General features: G+C 44.8%; 1 protein-coding gene across 9 annotated transcripts in view; it reads right to left on the bottom strand.

The window, feature by feature from the left end:
- The window catches only part of LOC122369262, a 125,834-nt gene that overhangs the window by 74,712 nt on the left and 31,870 nt on the right, over positions 1-19,252 (bottom strand). For all 9 annotated transcript variants that reach the window (XM_043343859.1, XM_043343862.1, XM_043343860.1 and 6 more), the window contains exon 4: positions 18,060-18,177. In XM_043343859.1, coding sequence (XP_043199794.1) covers positions 18,060-18,177 — 118 coding nt within the window. The remainder of the gene's footprint in view (positions 1-18,059; positions 18,178-19,252) is intronic.

The raw sequence follows: 19,252 nt of genomic DNA, 5'->3' as shown, positions 1-19,252 counted from the left end.
CATTCAGCACACTCAAACAGGACCAAAAGCACAATCATCGGCCCACCATCGTCCTTCCCCATCTCCGGTCATGACCAGTCTGTTCTTCCAGAACAAGTAAACAAACCCAGCCTTCCACGTAATGCACCGCTATTGCCCTTCTGCGCCGCCATCGTACTGGAACAGCGCCACTAAGTTATCAACTCCGTAGCAATCTACTATTATAAATCTTAAAAAGTCCTCCCACGCCACCCACGCCGCCGCCGTCGGGGTTACCACTCGTGGGTCACGTAATTCAACAGGTCGTATTGAATTTTGGGCACGATGCGGCCGGGGGTGCGCCCGTGGCGCGTGCTCATGTGCGCCATAGGGTTAGCATTAGAATCGGCAAAAACAGGCTATTGCTCGGGAACGGTAAGGGCTACGGGGGTGAAATTTTCGCTGTAAGTCGAGCGCGTGCACTCATTTGTCGTATTTAATTCTTGAGGGGGTGGGTTTAGCGGTGTGCACGTGATGGGGCCGCGACCGGCGCCGAGCAGAGGGCACGTGCTTTAGGCTCAGTTGTTCGCTTAAAAACTGACTGGAAATAATCAGAGCCGGAAGGTCATTGACCTTTGACAACGAATACCGGCGCCGGGCACCCTTCGCCAAGGGGATTCGCCAGTAAATACGATAAATTTGTTTTTGCAATATCTCAGCCGTTTCTGGGCCGATTTAGCTGAAACTTGGACTGTCGGTGGTAGTGTAGGGTAGGGTAGGGTAGGGTAGGGTGGGGTAGGGGTAGGGTAGGATAGGGTAGGGTAGGGTACGGTAGGGTAGGGTAGGGTAGGGTAGGTGTTAGCACCGGCGGCTGCAGGCCGGGCCGCCCGGACCACCGAGCGGGCCATGTGGCGGCCGGCCGATCACGTGGCGCTCGGGGCTATGCCGGCACTGAGCTGGCTCATTGTAAGCGGCCCCGTGATTGGTAGTGTGGGCTCCTGCCCTCGGGGCACCGGCGAGGTGACCTCGGGTCGGCGCACGGGGCTCGAGGGGAGTTCGCTCTGGATGCTCGGCGGGGAAGTGCTCGCTGTGTGGGTGGAAGTGGTGCTCTGGCTGTGGTGTGGTGGTGGTGCACAATACAGCAAGTGAAAATATCTTAACTGGTGTGGAGAGGAGCTGGACCCAGCCCCCGTTCACGAGCTTCAGAATTCCTTTACCGTGACGTCATCACGGCGCATGAATTTTCCTTCACCCATAGAAATGCATGCAAAGCATGGTGTGTTTCAGGCGGGCTAAGGAGAAATCTAAGGCCTACATGTGTTCAAAAGACGTACCACTAAGCCAATGGATTCGTCTCATTACGATAAATGGGGTTGAAATCGAAACATTCGGCCTATATTTATCTAAAATGGGCCAATCAAATGGTCCCTGCAACTCATAATGAAGGATTTCCTCTGCGTTGAAAAATTTGTTTCAAGTGTTTTTTATCAGCGACAGGGGAAATCCTTCATAATTGCTACCAGATTACTACCATATTCCCTCGCATTTCTGTTGCGCATTGCCTCACAAATCAGAGTTTTGTGAAGTTTTTATTAATTTAATTGTCATATTTTGACTGATTTTGGCGATTTTCAATTATTTCAACGCAGCATGGATCAGGTAGCTCTCATAGTTTGCTGAAGAATGTGGCTTTTGCTTGGTTATTTCTAAGTTATCTGTGATTTGGTGCGCCGTGATCGTAGCATTATACAAATTATATAAACTTTAAAAATTGAATCAACTTTTGAAGTGAAGTTCACATAAAAAACCAAAAGTTCAAGCATAATAATTGTTTAAACATAATGATGCAACATGTGTCTCCCAGATGGAACTTATATTTCAATTGAAAACTGAAAATGGAAAACAGAAGATGGATCTGCGGAGTTACTGAGATCACAAGGTGCTCTTGATTGTTGGTAATTGAAGATGTTGAGAGAACTTGTGAATCTGCATACCAGTCCTGACTTGCTTGATTGTTTAAAACTATTTTAATTCTCATAATTGTGTAATGTGTAGTGACTGTGCATACTGCGCAGCACATGTGCGCAGAAATGTGCAGGTGGCTGGTAGGTGGGTTAAACTTCGGAGATGCGAATTTGGATGTCAGTTATAAAATTAATGGTTATGCCTTGTAGAGTAAGCTCTGCTGTTTTTTGTAATTGTCTTTTATAATTGTAACCTACAATGCTGTTAGTTTCATTTTTATTAAAATGCTCGACCAGAATTTGCACTTGTTCATGCATGAATGGCTAAGTTTGGGGTGTTTATTTAACCCTGACTGCTCAAGTTTTTCAAAGGCACATGACACAGTGACAGCACGGCTAGATCAGCTGGTACCTACCTGTTGACTATTTTTGTTTTTGGTGGTGATGTGATTGCTGTTTGTCTTTTGCAAGGTGGTCAATGAAATAAAATAATGCATTATTTTGGAATGTTTCCTTGACAGAAGCCAGGAGCCGGATTAATGTGTGCTGGTGAATGAGATGGTTCAAAAGCATTATCTGATGTTTTTCAATGTGCATAAGCCATAACATCCCTTTCATACCCTGAAGTTTTAATAGCTTCTCAGTCTCTGTCATTTTCCTGAAATATTGGTGTAGATAAGAGATATCAGTACCTTCTCAGAGGTACCTGCCTTCTGCTGGATGAATATTTAATTGGTTGGACGAAATGGACAGGTAGACTTATGACAATGTAATGTGAAATCTTATTTCTATAAAACTTTGAAAATGAAGTTCTAATTATTCATATGTGCATACATTTTTGATGACTAAGAAAGTTTTCCACAAGAGTAGAAAATGTGGGAAAGTCTATCAAATGACACATTCTGAAGGCTCAATGCTGACAGAGTGCTGCCTCAAAGAATAACTGACTTGCTGGGTTACGAATATTTCTTTATTTTAATTTTCAAATGTAATGTACAATACATTGCAGTGAAATAACAAAATAGTGCAGTAAAATAGTATTGGCGACGATCAAACAACACGTGCGCCATTGATGTCTGCAAAAATTGCTACCAGATTGCTACCAAATCCGTGACGTAGCTACGGCGCCTTTATTTCCCTAGTGAACCAACCTGAGTAGTAAAGTAATCTTGGCTGGACCAGTGGAAAAGGGGACGGGACAGTGAACAGCAGCGAGTCTTCATAGCGTGCGAGTAGCCGATCATTTCCTTTCATCCGGGACTCATAACACGGCCTCTTCCGGGGTGTGTGAGGGAGGCGGCCACAGTGTCTCGCCATCGAGTCACTGAGCTTAAACTCGTTCCCCGGGTCTTGCCATCGAGGCTCGGGTGCGGGGTCTCCGCTCAGACAGGGGTGCGACCAGTCGGCTCCGGCTATCCTTGCCATCGAGGCGCCGGAGTATCGGTTGATCTGTCCGATTACAGTGGTCTCCCCATCGAGAGGCTGGAATCGGGCAGCGGCTGGCGTCTTCCTCACCATCCTGATCTACCCATCGCTCTCCTACAGTCCTTGTCAATCATCCGGCTAAATCTGTGTCGTTGGCGTGTGAAATACCAGAGGACACGTGGCGACAGTAGGGTAGGGTTGGAGTAGGGTAGTGTAGGGTTAGGGGTAGGGTAGGGTAGGGGTAGGGTAGGGTAGGGTAGGGTAGGGTAGGGTAGGGTAGGGTAGGGTAGGGTAGGGTAGGAGTAGGGTAGGGTAGCGTAGGGGTAGGGGTAGGGTAGGATAGGGTAGGGTAGGGTAGGGGTAGGGGTAGGGTAGGGTAGGTGTAGGGTAGGGTAGGGTAGGGGTAGGGTAGTTAAGGGTAGGGAAGGGTAGGGTAGGGTAGTGTAGGGTGGTGTAAGGGTAGGGTAGGGTAGGGTAGGGTAGGGTAGGGTAGTGTAGGGGTAGGGTAGGGTAGGGTAGGGTAGGGTAGGGTAGGGTAGGGTAGTGTAGGGCAGTGTGTCCAAAATTGTTATGTTGCGGGGAAATCCACCCATAATGAGAAGTATAATGACATCCTAAAAATATAAATAAAACATCCTCATGGCAGTCACAACTTATAATAACAACCTCGAACCTAAACATCTGGGAGCAAGAGAAACACAAACCTCGCAAGCTCTCACAACGCGCCAAGACAGCCATTTGAATAACCAAAATGTTCAATTATATGACCCGACTTAAAAACCTCATTTAACATCCCGAATATCAATATTCAATATTTCTACATCATTTTCTCGTGACATATATATAAACGGTGATTAAAATGGGTCGAAGTCAAGTTTTATGAAAATAACGACATCCTTTCCGGCCTTTTTTTCTACATCCTCCCCCTAACATAAAATGAATTTAGCCACACTGGTGTAGGGAAGGGTAGGGTAGTGTAAGGGTAGGGTAGGGTAGGGTAGGGTAGGGTAGGGTGTTGTAAGGGTAGGGTAGGGTAGGGGTAGGGTAGGTAGGGTAGGGTAGGGTTGAATTAAGTAACATCCTAATCTTACAAAGGGCTCGAACAACTCGCATGCATCACCATCATACTTTACAGTTCAAGTAAAAGCAGTTACCCAGTTCTACACAAATAATACCAATAAAAATGAAGTTTCTACACCCAAACTAATGCATCCGTTAATCATACATATCAAAACATACAGTTATCGCGTAAACCTGTACCTCTAGTCTACTATTATAAATCTTAAAAAGTCCGCCCACGCCGACGCCGTCGGGGTTACTCCCAAAAACGCTTATTGCGGCGCCGTCGTTTGACGCAGGACGGTGAAATTTTGACGACTCGTGGGTCACGTAATTGAACAGGTCGTATTAAATTTTGGGCACGATGCGGCCGGGGGTGCGCCCATGGCGCGTGCTCATGTGCGCCATAGGGTTAGCATTAGAATCGGCAAAAACAGGTTATTGCTCGGGAACGGTAAGGGCTACGGGGGTGAAATTTTCACGCCAAGCCACCACTACCCCTACCCCTACCTCTACCTCCTACCCCTACCACTATTACTACCCCTACCACTACCACTACCTACCACTGGGTCATGACAGGTCACATACTAATTGGATCCAATAAATGTTTTTTTTAAAAATCAGAATTTAACAGATCTTCTAGCCCCGCTCCTATTCGTGCCATTCCATTACCCTTAATCGGTTTTGTCGGAAATGGCGCTTTGTGACAAATGTGGCGTGTTACGGCAAACGCGGTGCATTTTCACCCGGTGATTGAGCATGCATTTTTACACCAAATTGCACCCATATCGGACCATATTTGACAAAACTGTGCGATTTACGGCAAAAATGACGCTCTGAGATAATTGTTGCGCATTCCGGCAAACGCGGCGCATCTGAACCTGTTGGTTGAGCATGCATCCTGGCACCAAGTTGTACCCTTATTGCAGCATATTAGACAAAGTTGTGCAATTTGCGGCAAAAATGGCGCGCAGTGACCAATGTGACGAATTCCGGCAGACGCGGTACATTTTAATACTTGTATCGCAAACTGTTCTCATTGAACGAAAATCCACACATTCTCTCACCACTTTTTATTCAAATTAATAACTTGCCCATCCGCCAATGGGAGGCACCCGCCACCGATCGGCATGCATTTAGTTCACAAAGTTTGTCGACCCCGGCTCTCAATGAAGATCTACGAACCGATCAAAATTTCATTGGCGTTCTTCCGGCACGCGCCACGTGCCAACCGTGCACACCAGCGAGTCGGAACCTAGAAAAGGCGCTGACCCCCTCTGTCACCTATAAGGTGTGCAAATTTCAACCTCCTACGCCGTACCGTCTGCCCTGTAGGCGAGGTTAATTGAACCCACGACACGATGTGCGGACACACAAACAGACGGATTCTGTTGGAATAGTAGGTAAGTTAGATATGGAAATGGATCCAAACAGACAGATGGATCCTGTTCAAATAGTAAGATACTGATATGGAAATTTGGGCATTTTGCAAAATGCCTGGCATGTCAGGCAGGCATTTTGTAAAATACCTAGGCAGCTTGCAGAATGCCGGGTGGGTCAGGTATTTTGCAAATTGCCTACGCATTTTGCAAAATGCCCGAGTTTTCACTTTGCCTGTAACATGGTCCCTCGACCGCACAGTGGGGGCTGATGCACCCCCTCCCTCCTAAGGCTTTTCGCAAATAACTCGCGTAAAAAGCGACCGATCGCGACGAAACTTTCAGTACCGTAGAGTGGGGCTATTTGAGACAGTACGGTATTGGTTTAGTAAAATTGCTGTAAAATTAAAACCGTTTGATATTTTTCATCAATTTTTGCTGAGGGTGATGTAGAATTTAACGGTGAATTTCATGGAAAGGATTTTTTGAAAATTTTGATAAGTTTTGAAAGAAATTCGGCACTTAACGAGAAATACAGAAAAACACAATTTAAGTTATACGAAAAGCACCCCTACCTGCACCAAATGATCGTTCTAAGCCTTTCGATTGGTTTGCAAAACTCGGGTATAATATCGAAGTATTTGGGAGTTAGGACACGTTAAATCCGTGTTCATGAACAAATATACATTATGCAACTAAAAACGCCTTACTTACTTTAACTTTTCTAGGCTGATGACAAGGTAAACACCTATTCATTGTAATATTTCTAAAATGTAGATAAATCATAAATAAAAACATTAATTTCTACTCCAACCACCTCGGAACTGGCCTCTGTGGGCTGTCTGACAACAAGCTCTGCTTAGTTGGGACAGCTGTACAGAGGCTCAGTGAATGACCTTGCTTGAATTTGACCAGAAATGCTACCTACGACCATCTCCCATGTATGTATGACTGCTCTCCCTCTAATCCCTTCCTCCCACTAACAATACCCTGTGTAAGTGTGCATCAGTGGGCGTTCCAGGCGTAGAAGGGCAGTAACTAACTGTTTTCAGTTGTGACTACTTTGCTTCTCTTAAAGTACTATGCATATTAACAGCATGCATACTCCACTGATATTTCTCTCGTTTTTTGCATTTTTTGTTTTTTCCTTACTCTTGGCTGGGAGTGCCGCGACTTATCATTTAAGTTCACTGGTGTTAACGTAAGGTTCTGTGTGTCGCTGGGATAGAGGGAGGGGGCACTCCTGGTCACCTGTTCATGGGTGGCGGTGTAGAAAAAAAGCTACACCTTTGGTCACGTGACTGCTGTGAGAAACTTTGCGTTTTGCAATGTTATGACTTAAACAGAAGTAATAGATGTTACAAGTGTATTATTTATGATGTTTTAGACAGCAATCATGTAAATATATCCTTAAATTATATACAACTGCTGAAAAGAAGTCACGTGATGTTACCAGATTGTGCTCGGACAACATCTTCTTGAACTTCTATTTTGAGTACTCTATACCTTTAAAGGAAGGGTGCCACCTTTTGGACACAACGCAGTTTTTACAAGATTAGCCTCACATGAACCTAAAAACCGGCTTCACTTACCTATGCTCGAGACGGTCAGCATTGAATCCGCACGTGAAGTTATCATTTGCGAGTTTTGCTGCCAGCATTCGGGCAGGCAAAAATCTTCAGCACTATTTCCTCGTCGTGTTAAGGGTATTTTATAAAACATGAAATCAGCAAAGGTATGTATAAAAGTTATACTTTTGAAGCATGTTTTATCATTTTGAAAGGGTATATTTTTTCTTTATGGTATACACTTAAGTTTTAAAATTTTAATTGGGAAGTTTTTCTAGTAAGTTGCAGGAAGGGTGAAAGGGTTCCATAGATCTCTTAAGCATTGTAAAGGAAAAACCTTTACTCGACTTATTTGATGTTTTTTTGACGTATCTTCGCGTAGCATGTGTAATCTATATAATTTATTTATTTATTATTCCTTTTTATTTGTTCATCTTTTTGTCTCAGTTGCGCCATCAATGCAAATGGCAGAATGATATGTTGCCATGACAACAGGATATGCCAGCCGTCCTAGCTGCCACATCAAACGACCTTGAGTTGTAGTGGTGATATAAACAACGATCTTTTTTTTTGGCCAATGTATTAAATGCAATGTTTCGGTTTTTTGTATATTGTGGACGCGCTAACCACGTCTAAAAATTCAAATAAGTAAAATAGATTCATAGAACAAAAATTTCGGAAGGTGGCACCCTTCCTTTAATGAGGTTAGTGCTTGTGCGAGGAACATGTTTATAAATAGTAGAATAAAGTATATTCTATACAATAAAGTAGATTCAAATAAAGTATATATTTGTACAGCATTAGTTTGGGTAATTATCGAGGAAAAAAGGTCATGCTTTTACATTGTCTACTATTTACTTTATACCTTAATCGAGGCCTAATAACGGACGTTTTTATAGTTCGTTTTATTTCAAAACCGGTTTGGCTCCAAGTTCATTATCGAAGGTCTCACGTGAGTTTTGGCAACATCAGCGTCTGGTCAATAATTTCTTACCGGTAAAATATTCAGTTTCAAATTATGTTCGGTAAATACATGGAAATTGTATCTTCAAAAATCATCATACTATGATGACGTCACTGGTGGCAGCTGGCTCCCAATGTCCCTACGGTGGCACCAAATGTCGACAAGTTTTAGGAAAGCTTCATTTTTCACTGTTGCCGTGGTCAGAATCGAGTAAACGGTTCTGTTTATGGTAGGTATACATTACATTGCAATGAAAGTTTCACAGCATGACATCACCACTGTTCTAATGTCTAGTTCTAAAAAGCACGTAGGGGAAGGTGGGGTAAGACGGCCCAGCGGGGCAAGACGGATCACCAGCCCTCCCGGCTGAACCGCTGCTGGTATCTACTGCTTTATGCACTCACTATGTTTGTTTTCCTTCGTAACAATGGCCACCTTGAGCTCATGCTGCTAGGATGCATAGCTTTTGAGTTATTGAGAAAAATGTTGTTTTTCGTCAAACCGATCTAATATAAGAGGTCTACGGGTGATTCAATTACGGCGCCTTTCTTGCATGATTAGTTTCTATTTTGCACTTTACTGTGAAGAACAAAGTTATAAACTTAGTTATAGTCACACTCTAGGAAAGGCAAGGTTTTGCAATGTTGGGCTATTTGACATATACGTCATGATAATGACAGAATTTAGATTTGGGGCAAGACGGACCACTGTGGTCCATCTTACCCTGTGGTGGTCCATTGCACCCTGCATATAGAAAGTTCTTTTCCAAAACATTGACACAAGTTTAAGCTAATTTTTCAGGAAGGAGTCTTTGTTGCATGTGAGCCATGCATGCAAGTGCTCAGTTAGCATGCATTCATGCCAAACGACAATCAACACACATGTTCCCAGCTTTTAGCTGCACTTCCATCACAAATGAGTAAAGAATAAAGGCTCATTTTGTTATTTTACCATTCTGGTTACTTTTTCTTACAAGAGTACAGAGCAGAAGTGTAACACACATGAACGGATAGCAGGCACTGCTGGGTGGTCCGTCCTACCCCACGTTTTTTCTTGTCTGAGTTTTTGACATGTCCCTCTTTAAGAGCATCCACCACCTAGATGTCTTTAATTTGAAATTTAGTCTTTACACATATCAACAGAGGAAGGATTGAGCATTCCGAAGACTATAAATAATATGAATTACGAGAGCAGTGTAGCAAGATATGCGGCCTCAAAACTTAGCTGGTCCGTCTTACCCCACCTTCCCCTATGGAATTTATCGGGAATAATTCACATGTTAAAATAAGGCGACGTTCGATTTTCTCAAGTTCAGTTTTTGGCCGTTTCGCTGGCTAAAACGCGTGCTTAGTCGAAGAACGTACTTGGAGCCAAACCGGTTTTGAAAAAAAAATGAACTATAGTTATGAAATGAAGCAATGGATCTAATGAGGGCAAAATTTTACCATTATTTGCACTTTTAGGCCGGGCTATCCTGGCATGAACTTCGGCCAGTTTGTGTGTAAAGCCTATGGTGAAGGGAAAACTTCACGCCCGGCTGACGTCACACACCTCGGCTACCAAATCGTGTCCGGTAGGGGTCGTTTTTTTCCTCGAGGCTCTAGCTCGTGCGTGCGTGCGTGCCTGCGTGTGTTATGTAGTGTTCCTTCCCTCTGTACATTGTTATGTGATGACACGAGCATGTAATAGCAGTTTGTCTTGACGGAATTGCTCACGATGTGAAAATAAATAACTACTGCAGAGGGTATTAAAATCATCTATATCTTCAAAACCGGCCAATTCTTAGCCAAATGGTGCACTCTTTTGCCGCTAAAAAATGAGTAGGACTTCCAATTGACATCAAAAACAATATATGGTGAGTGCTATCAATGATGTTGAAATGAAGTTAATCATTTTTGCGTCGTTAGGAGTGGAGTACCCCTTGCGAGCATCAGGAATGACATCACTCAGGATCTGCCTCTGATTGGTTGGCAGGGGAGTGACTGTACAGGGACCCGCAGTTGCTTCTGTACACACTAGTATTTCAGCGTATTCTTTGCCTGTGACACCGTTGGAGGCGAATTGGGAAATGATTGTGTGCTTATTAAAACCACCATCTGAAGGGCTTTAAACTGATGTGCTGCTCTCCTAATTCAGTGAACTTTTTATGGCTATATCAGCAAAACATTGTTTTCAGCGCTTTTTCCTGCCCCATTCCTTCTGAAACATGGAACCGCTTATTCCGTTTACTCCTGCCATCTGACGATGGTCGTGCTGACTACTAGTTCCGGCGCTAGTGACTGCTCCAGTTTTGCACCCGGCACAAACTCAGGCGGCACCGGGCCGTGGCTCGACCAGGGGAGGGTCGGACCGAGCCGACTGCCTGGGGCGCGGTTAGATCGGACGCCCTGCTGGGGAAGGGGACGGGAGTGAGGGGGAGGGGAGGAGGTGGTCACGTGGTCCGTCCAAGCTCGCAGACGGCCTGTCCTGCGCCCAGCCATGTTCCGTGATCCAAAATGGCACGAGAGCTGTGGAATTCCTGGAGGAGACGCTTCGAAAGCGAACTTCAGCAGCACTAATTTACCATATTCTGTGGAGATAAATGAATATTATCTTAATGCAGAAAAAATTATATGCCTAAGCTGTATAAGCTGTATCTTTTTAAAATCTGTAAATAGGATTATTTTTAGGGACTTATAGGTTTCGTATACACATGTTAATTGTGTTACATTAAGCCGTTTCGCTGTTATGGTTACTAACTGATGAGTTATCCTTTTTCTCACAGGGAATGACAATACAATAATAATACGAATAAAACAGACGTTTCGCACAAAAAAGTGCCTCCGTCAGTGGCAAGAAATAAGTAATTAGGCATATATGTTTTCTTTCGATAAAATCGATGAAGTAGTTATTTTTGTTTTGTTTTTAAAGATATATTTTCAGCAGTTTTTTAAGCACATCATGGAAGCTTATAAACATTTGTGTATTTTATCGGCAACCCGGCTGGCCAGACCGAGACGGTGCCGCATATAGTTCTCATCGATGTTAAACCTATACACTTATTTTTCTCCAATGACGAAGGCACGTTGTTGTCCGAAACGTTTGGTTTTATTCGCATTGTTTTTATATTGTCATTGTCTGTGAGAAAAACATACCCATATGGACTGGTCTCAGTTCATGTAGTAATTGTTGCATATTAATAACACAGATAAAATGAATATTAGCCCTCACCACACATATAAGTAGAGGTAGGTAGACCGCGCCCCCTGCTTTTCACCAATAAATCGCGGCAAAGCGAAGGATTGCGACGATTCTTTGGTGCCCTGGAGTTAATCAATTTTACAACTTCCCGGAAAATTAAATAGCCCTGATAATTTTTGCATCTTGTCTGAGAATTTTATATCCCTGAACCAAATTACCTTTCACCTGTGATTATTTTTCTCAAGATCATGTCAGGCCAGAATAGCAATTGAAAGTCAGCGCACATCTGTGTGTTTCCTTAGTCGTTTCGTGATTAGCAACGTGACAACATGTGAAATATACTATCTAATGTTTGTCTCATTGATTGTTGTGGGTGCCAAGGTCGCGTGAAACTCAGGTTAAGGTCATTTACTTGAAATTATCTCGGTTAGCTTCCTTAAATTTACACCTTTTTACTGTGGTTTTTAGGAAGTGTTGGTTTGAAATTTAGCACTCATTTTAGCATTTGAAAACTAGGCATACTTAGTGCCTATGCAATATGTTGCAAGGCTGTAAGTGCTGGTTAACATTCTATGGATAGCCGGCAGAACGCCTAATGGGTGATCTGGCGTGACCCGTCCTACCCCAAATGCTTTGATACATCATCTTTGATCAAAGCAAGTGCAAATTCGGAGTCAGAAGCAAGCCAAGTCCCAGCAAACTTCACTTGTAGAAATTCTAGCAGGACCCAATTTTCCGTGCTTTTGGGTTATTAACCCTCGCCCGCACATGGGGGGGGGGGGGTGGTTGCCACCCCCAGGTAGTTTTTCTGCTCTGCACTCAACATTTTTAGAGCTAGGAGGCTGATTTTTCGTATAGCTGCTCCTCTGTCCTTTCCCGATGTCCACTGAAAATTTCAAGTTTCTGTGGTTTTTGGTTTCGGAGATATGACCTTGTTTTTCAGGTCATGTCATGACCCAAATGGCCAATTATCAACATCTTGCGTTGGCTATGGGCCTTGTGAGCTTCTGACACCTTAATTTCGGCCTTTTTTGCCAGTCTTACCTCCCACCTATCATGGAACATGTTGTTCGACGATGTACAGATGTCAAGGTCAGGGTCAAGGTCAACCTAGGTCATCTAAGATAATTGCGTTTTAGGCAAGCGGAACTTACTTTTTGTGAATTTTTTTGACTGCATTTTTGGTAAAAGCTTCTCAGATCATGATTTCATGTAATATGGACACATAAACAATCGGTGCACACATCAGTATACACACAGACACACACACAGACATACAAACACATATAATTGACCTTGACCTAACTTGACCTGAAATGACCTCAGCAGCAAAAACCTGGTCGGGTATTGTGACAGAGGTTCTAGCTGGCTTGGCACCAAAAAACGGCATCGTCATCGGTATATGATAAGCAGCGCACTTGATATCCAACTGTGACCAAAAACAGCAACATTTTTTAGTTTGACCTGACCTGGAAGGTCACTGACTGACCTGAGAAGGTAAAACTGGGTATCATTGGATTCGTCTCTTCCCAAAGAATCTTTTTGGTCTTTACCGCTAAGCTCTATCTCCAACAGGAACGAAATGGCGCGGGGGGGGTGGCAACCCCCCCCCCCCTTGTGCGTTCTAGGATGGGAAAATGGCATGTGCGGGCGAGGGTTAACCTGGTCTGGGAGGTCAACCAGTGACCTAGGATCTCAGCATTGACCAGGACATAAAAATAATTGGCTTTCTCTCGTCAGCGATGACCAGGGCCCTCAAATCATCGAATTTCTCTCGTCACGAGCAGCTCGCTCTTTTTTATTTTTCAGCGAAGCTCTGGCTATTCATGAATGGCTGAGGGTTTCTACGCCCCTCCGCTACATATAAGACGCTGAAAAGAAATGCCTAAGTGGGTGAGGGTTAAATATCGATTGGTTTTTAAGTGCCGAAGCCCGAAACACTTAAATTTACTTCGATAGCAGTTTTTAAGACCAACGAGCTCGAATACTACTTCTTGAACAATGTAAGCACCAGGGCTGCGGAGTCGATGGATTTTCGGCGACTCCGACTCCGACTCCGACTCTGGCTTTCAAAAACCAGCTCCGACTCCGACTCCGACTCCGGGCAGAATTGTCGACTCCGACCGACTCCAACTCCCGACTCCGACTCCGCAGACCTAGCAGGGCTGCGGAGTCGACAGATTTTCGGTGACTCCGACTCCGACTCCGGCTCGGGTTTCTAAAATCGACTCCGACTCCGACTCCGACTCCGGTCACAACTGTCGACTCCGACCGACTCCGACTCCGACTCCGACTCCGACTCCGCAGCCCTGGTAAGCACCACATAAAATGAATCGTAAGAGAAGCGGCTCAAGATTAAGGAGCTATGAGACACTTAATAAAAAAAAAACGGCATAGATTAGAAACTGCACCTAACTTGCACTGGTTTTTAAACCTTTTCGTTGCAGACTGGTAGATTAAATTTTAGGATTGATTTAAGCTGATGCTCAAATGGAGCTATTCATTCGTCATTCATGCGACCATCCAATTCCATTCATAAAAGAAGCCAGTGACAAAATTGTTCATTTTAGATAAGTGTGAAATACAAACTCAATAAAAGTTTAATGATACGGCAAATTTGACAGCTTTTATAATGAACAGACAAACAACTTTAACAAATCAAAGTTGAGAGCCCCAAATAGGGGAGAGTGAGGTAAGATGAGCCAAGGGGCAAGTTAAGCCACCCTTTGTTTCTCAGCTCCTATGGCGCTAATTGACTTGAGCTTCCATGTGCCGTTCGCTTACGATGCTGCAGTCTTTCACGCGAGACGGCAACGTTCTCACGCTCAGCACCCGGTAACATGTGGTATCGCCCCTGATAACTAAGACATGTTTTGCCTTTAAAAAAATGAGATGGCTGTTATCTGCGGTGCATGGTTATTTTCCTTAGCGGGTGTCATTAATCGAAAATGGCCACGGGTGGGGCAAGATGAGCCATTTTCACCTGGGGGAAGATGAGCCGGATAAGCCATTGTTGTCCCCGCTGTCGAAAACCAAACTGAGCTGCGCTTGTTTCTGCTGAATAAAAATGGTAGCAAATTGTTTTTATTTGTTGATTACACAAGTTGTAAGTGATTTGCAGATTATCTGAAGGATAAAATGATTTCTTCCGTGATAGAAAATTGACGAGCTATTGGAAGGCTTAAAACAGTCAATTCAATTCAATTCAATTCAATGTGTATTCACGATAGATCCACGCAAACTGGTGGCTTTTCGCCATCGTACGTAGTAAAAATAAAACAGTGATAAAAGGTAAACATACAGTAGCATCCATCCAAAGCACAGATACACAAACAAAAACGTAAGGCAGGTGACAGTATACCCATTATCCATATAGGGCGCACAGGTAATCACAGCACTCGCCAACAAACCCCATGGCTCCAGCTCTCGTCACGTTTCGACGGCACGCAGGTGGCGCTTTGCAGCAGTCTTGAATGAGGTTCCTGCAGGCTTCGGTACCTCATTATACAATTTCACACCGCTGAAACACAAGCGCTTGCGACCAGTCTCGGTACGAATACGTGGCACAGTCAGGAGGTCAGCAGACCGTGTGTCGTGATCGTGCTGGCGGCGAGCAGGAGCACCGATAGTCTGCGCTAATGGCGGCGGAACGAGGCATGACATGAGTCGGTGAATGACAAGAACTCGATGATAGGAAATGAGCTCGTCTGCTTTGAACCAACCCAGCGATCGAACCACGTCAGAAATATGGTCGGTCTTCCGACGTCCAGACACAACACGCGCAGCGAAGTTAATCAACTTTTGAATTCGGTGGACCTGCGTTTTGTTACAAATGCCGTATACAGACATGCAGTATCGCATCACGGGAAAAACTAGCGCGGTAATGAGATATTTTACAGTGGCCATTGGAATCACGTGTTTTGCATGGTTCAAAGCGAGTAACATGCCGGTGCACTTCGGTACAAGCTGGTCTACATGCAGACGAAAGTCGAGGTGTTGGTCAAATATCACTCCTAGGTTGCGGGCCTGGTTCATAGATCTAATGGTGGCACCATTAAATTTAACGGTCACCTCCGCGATATCTCTCAGCATTTGCCTTGTTCCGAATAACATGAGCTCAGTTTTTGCCTCATTCACTTTCATGTTGTTGCTACAAAACCAGTCGAACATACTCTGGAGAGCGGTCTCGAGTTGTGTCACCAGCTGAGGCAAGTCTTGTTTCTTGCCCGTGATCCAGATCTGGGTGTCGTCTGCGAACTGCACTACCTTTACAGGTGGCGGTACATGCAGACAGAGGTCGTTGGAAAACACACACCACAGTATACAACTTAACGAACCTCCCTGGTACACACCGACTGCATTCTGTTTCACGGCTGATTTGATCTCGTGTCCTTCATGATTCACCGTCTGCACGTGCTGTGTGTGACCGTTTAAATAGTCCGTGAACCAAAAAGGGTCAACGCCATATAGAAGTAGTTTGTCGATCAGCCTGTCATGCGGCACCATGTCAAAGCACTTTGAGAGGTCGACCATCGCCCAGAGGGCGATTTCACCGCTGTCCATCGCTCGCAGGATGTCGTCGGTCACTACGTGAAGTGCCATCTCGCAGGAGTGACTCTTCCGATAGCCGTGCTGCGTCTCGCTGAGCAGATGGTGCCTCTCCATGTACTCGGCGAGCTGGAGCTGGACGGCCCTCTCGGTGATTTTGGTGATCGCCGGCAGCATGGAGATAGGCCGCGTGCTAGATGGGTCGGATGAGATTAGCTTCCCCTTGGGGATCGGTGTTATGGTAGCGTGTTTCCACGATGCAGGAACCGTGCCCGTCTCGAGGCTCGCGTTAACCAGGTCCAGCACAATCACACAGTCACTTTTTGATGGAGGAAAAAAAACTTTGCCATAAGTATCTATGCCATGGAGTAAATAAAAGAGCCCACTCTTCGCCGCGCCCGGGAAAAGAAAAGGTTCGCTTTTTCTATCCATGCTCAACTTTCCCCACGACGTGTCTCAGCTTACCCCGCCCATGGGGTAAGATGAGCAACGTGCAAGATGATTTTTGACGTAGCCTTTTCAGTACAAAAATAAGCGGTATGAAGCATTTCTGGCCACCATTACATGCGCAAATCACCAATCTGTCCGTCCAACCCGTAAACGCAGAAAAATGATCAGGTTAGCCTGTAGCTTACGAAAACAAAAAGCGGCTCAACTTACCTCATTTTCCCCTACGTAACACAATTGAGGGCATTTTTTTAGGCCATCACAGTATTTGTCAACAATTGTTGTTTGGGGGGCTGGGGAGGGTGGTTACTGGCTCATAATCTGTCCCCCCCCCAAAAAAAAAGAAAGAAAACGAAACCGATCATCCGCGAAAAGAACTATTGAGCTCAAACCAAGATGACGAATCGATTTATAGGTATGCAGGATGACTAACGATGCCACTTTTTGACTTCTTGTGTCAAATAAATTCCATCATCTGGATAGCACGTCAACATTCTATTTGACATTTTGCAACAAACGTATACTATTTGGCGCGACTAGCCTCATAAATGTTCTGAAACTAAAACCGTTTCTTCGCAATTAACTTGAACCACGTCATCCCAGCTTATGCACGACAAAAATAAAATAATGCTTCAGGATCACTGGCCTGAATTCCAATGCTTAAAGTTTACTCAAAACCGGTGTGGCTGAGGCACTCTTCGCTACATCTCGTGACGGCCACCATTGTGTTGCATTTTTCGGTAAGCTATAAGTTAATAAGGAAAGGATTGGTGAATGGGTTGAAAACAGCCCTCACCCTCCACCCCCCCCCCCCTCCTTCTTCTGGAAACATAGTAACCGAAAGATCTGGCGATGGTTTATCCACCTCCTCTGCCGCCGCGCTGCGAGGCCTCGATTCGTTCGGTATGTGGCTTCCTGAGCGGTCCTCCCCGGAGGCAAGGTGAAAGGTCATGGCCTGTATCAGAAATTTATACGCTGCTGAATATGTTTTATAGTTCTTCCAAGGCCTTGGACACCGTTTTATTATATCGGATAAGCATTGCACTTACTTGTCAATCAATACATCTAAAGAAAACTTGATCATAATCTTATACTGCGGCAATTGTAGTTCTGCTTACGGTTGCCTCTTTATGATACGGGCCACCACCACCTCCACTGCGCTGGAGCTCTGGCGTTCTACCCCTCCCCGCTACGGACCGGCCCTCGGGCTAGGTGTGTTAGTACTGAGCGCAAACCTGTAGTAGTCACGTGACTTTCATTCACGTAGCGGGAACGGAAGCTATAGGCGATACCAAGGATGGGCTCTGGGGAGGCAACCGGCGCGGAAAAATAGCACGATTGTAGTTTTGGAAGAATATCTGTTGCGGTAAGAGGAATTATACAAAACATACGTCTTAGGAGCAAACATGTGTTATTCCTCCATACTTTGCACTACATTTCCTTTCTCCAATGGCCAGCACTTAGCAAATAATAGCGCAATTCTAAATTGGTAATATATGTGTACAGTAGCAACTGCGGGTCCCTGTACCTTCAAAAGATGGCCTGGGGCCGGAGGCCGGGTGCTTACCTCCTGGCGGACCACGCTGGGGCTGCTGTAGACCGACATTTGCTGCTGCATCTGTGCCAGCAACTGCGGCGTCAAGGCCGTCTGATAGGCGGGCGGCAGACTCGACTGGCCGCTGAGCCTGCGAAACCAGCCCGCCGACGTCAGCGCTAACACAGCACGGTAGGTCAATGGATATAAACGCCGCCGCCGCCGCCGGCTGCGGCGGCGGATTATTTAGGATTTATGTTATTGATTACTTCTTTATATTCAGCTTCTACTCCATGGGTCAATATTGCAACACCCCTAGCGTTATGATTATACGGTGCAATCAAAATATCTTTATCCCAGCTGTTTCTAAATGTATTTCTCCAGTGTGGCCAAATTCACTTTGCGTTTGGGGGAGGATGTAGAAAAAACCGCCAGAGTATGTATTTTTTTTTTTTGAAAAATGGACTACTGATTTTTTAAAGCTCAAATTTCCATAGAAAAGGTGGGAAATGACCTTACCAAATTCAGTGCTGATGTATCTTAGAAGAAAACACTTCAGTGATACATATGTAGAAATAACAATCCTTTTTCAGACAATCGTTAAATAGCAACAACTTCAACGGCCACTGGTCATTGGCGAACCACCACCTTCCCGATACTTTACTCTATTCCAGGCATCTTCCTCATCCATTCCTGAAAGAAGATCGCGAGCCTTCCAATTTCCAAGCACTCCTGTCATCATCGTGAACCTACGAATCCATCAAGATCCCTACTGCCAGATGACCACGGACACCGACGTCTGCTCCCCGAAGATACAGCTGCGCATACTGCATATTCACGTTTGACAAAATGACAGCGTAACGGGCGTTGTTTTGCTTCTTGCCAAGAGGCTTCTCACAGTTTTTCGATCATCTAAAGAAAATTTATGTAAAATAGTGCCTATATTGCCAGGTAACGTTTCGTCAACATATCCGTTAACATCTTCAGACATGCATATAAGGCACAAAAACAGAAAAAAGTACATCTATGGTTCGGAACGTGCGTCGCTAGATAACAGGTTTGCATTTCTTCAGTGACCTAGAGCTAAAAAAACAGCAACGAGAGCAAGCAATTGTAGCAGTAGCACCTCCGGTTACACTTACACTTCCACACTGCGGTATCGAGAACAAATTCTACCGGTCCGTGATGTCATTAACCCGCGCGGGGCTGGGGTCTCCAGCCGAACG

This window comes from Amphibalanus amphitrite, unplaced genomic scaffold (assembly GCF_019059575.1).
Source record: "Amphibalanus amphitrite isolate SeventyFive unplaced genomic scaffold, NRLGWU_Aamphi_draft 001021F_arrow, whole genome shotgun sequence".
Lineage (NCBI taxonomy): Eukaryota > Metazoa > Arthropoda > Thecostraca > Balanomorpha > Balanidae > Amphibalanus > Amphibalanus amphitrite.
This window is presented reverse-complemented; position numbering and strand designations above follow the sequence as displayed.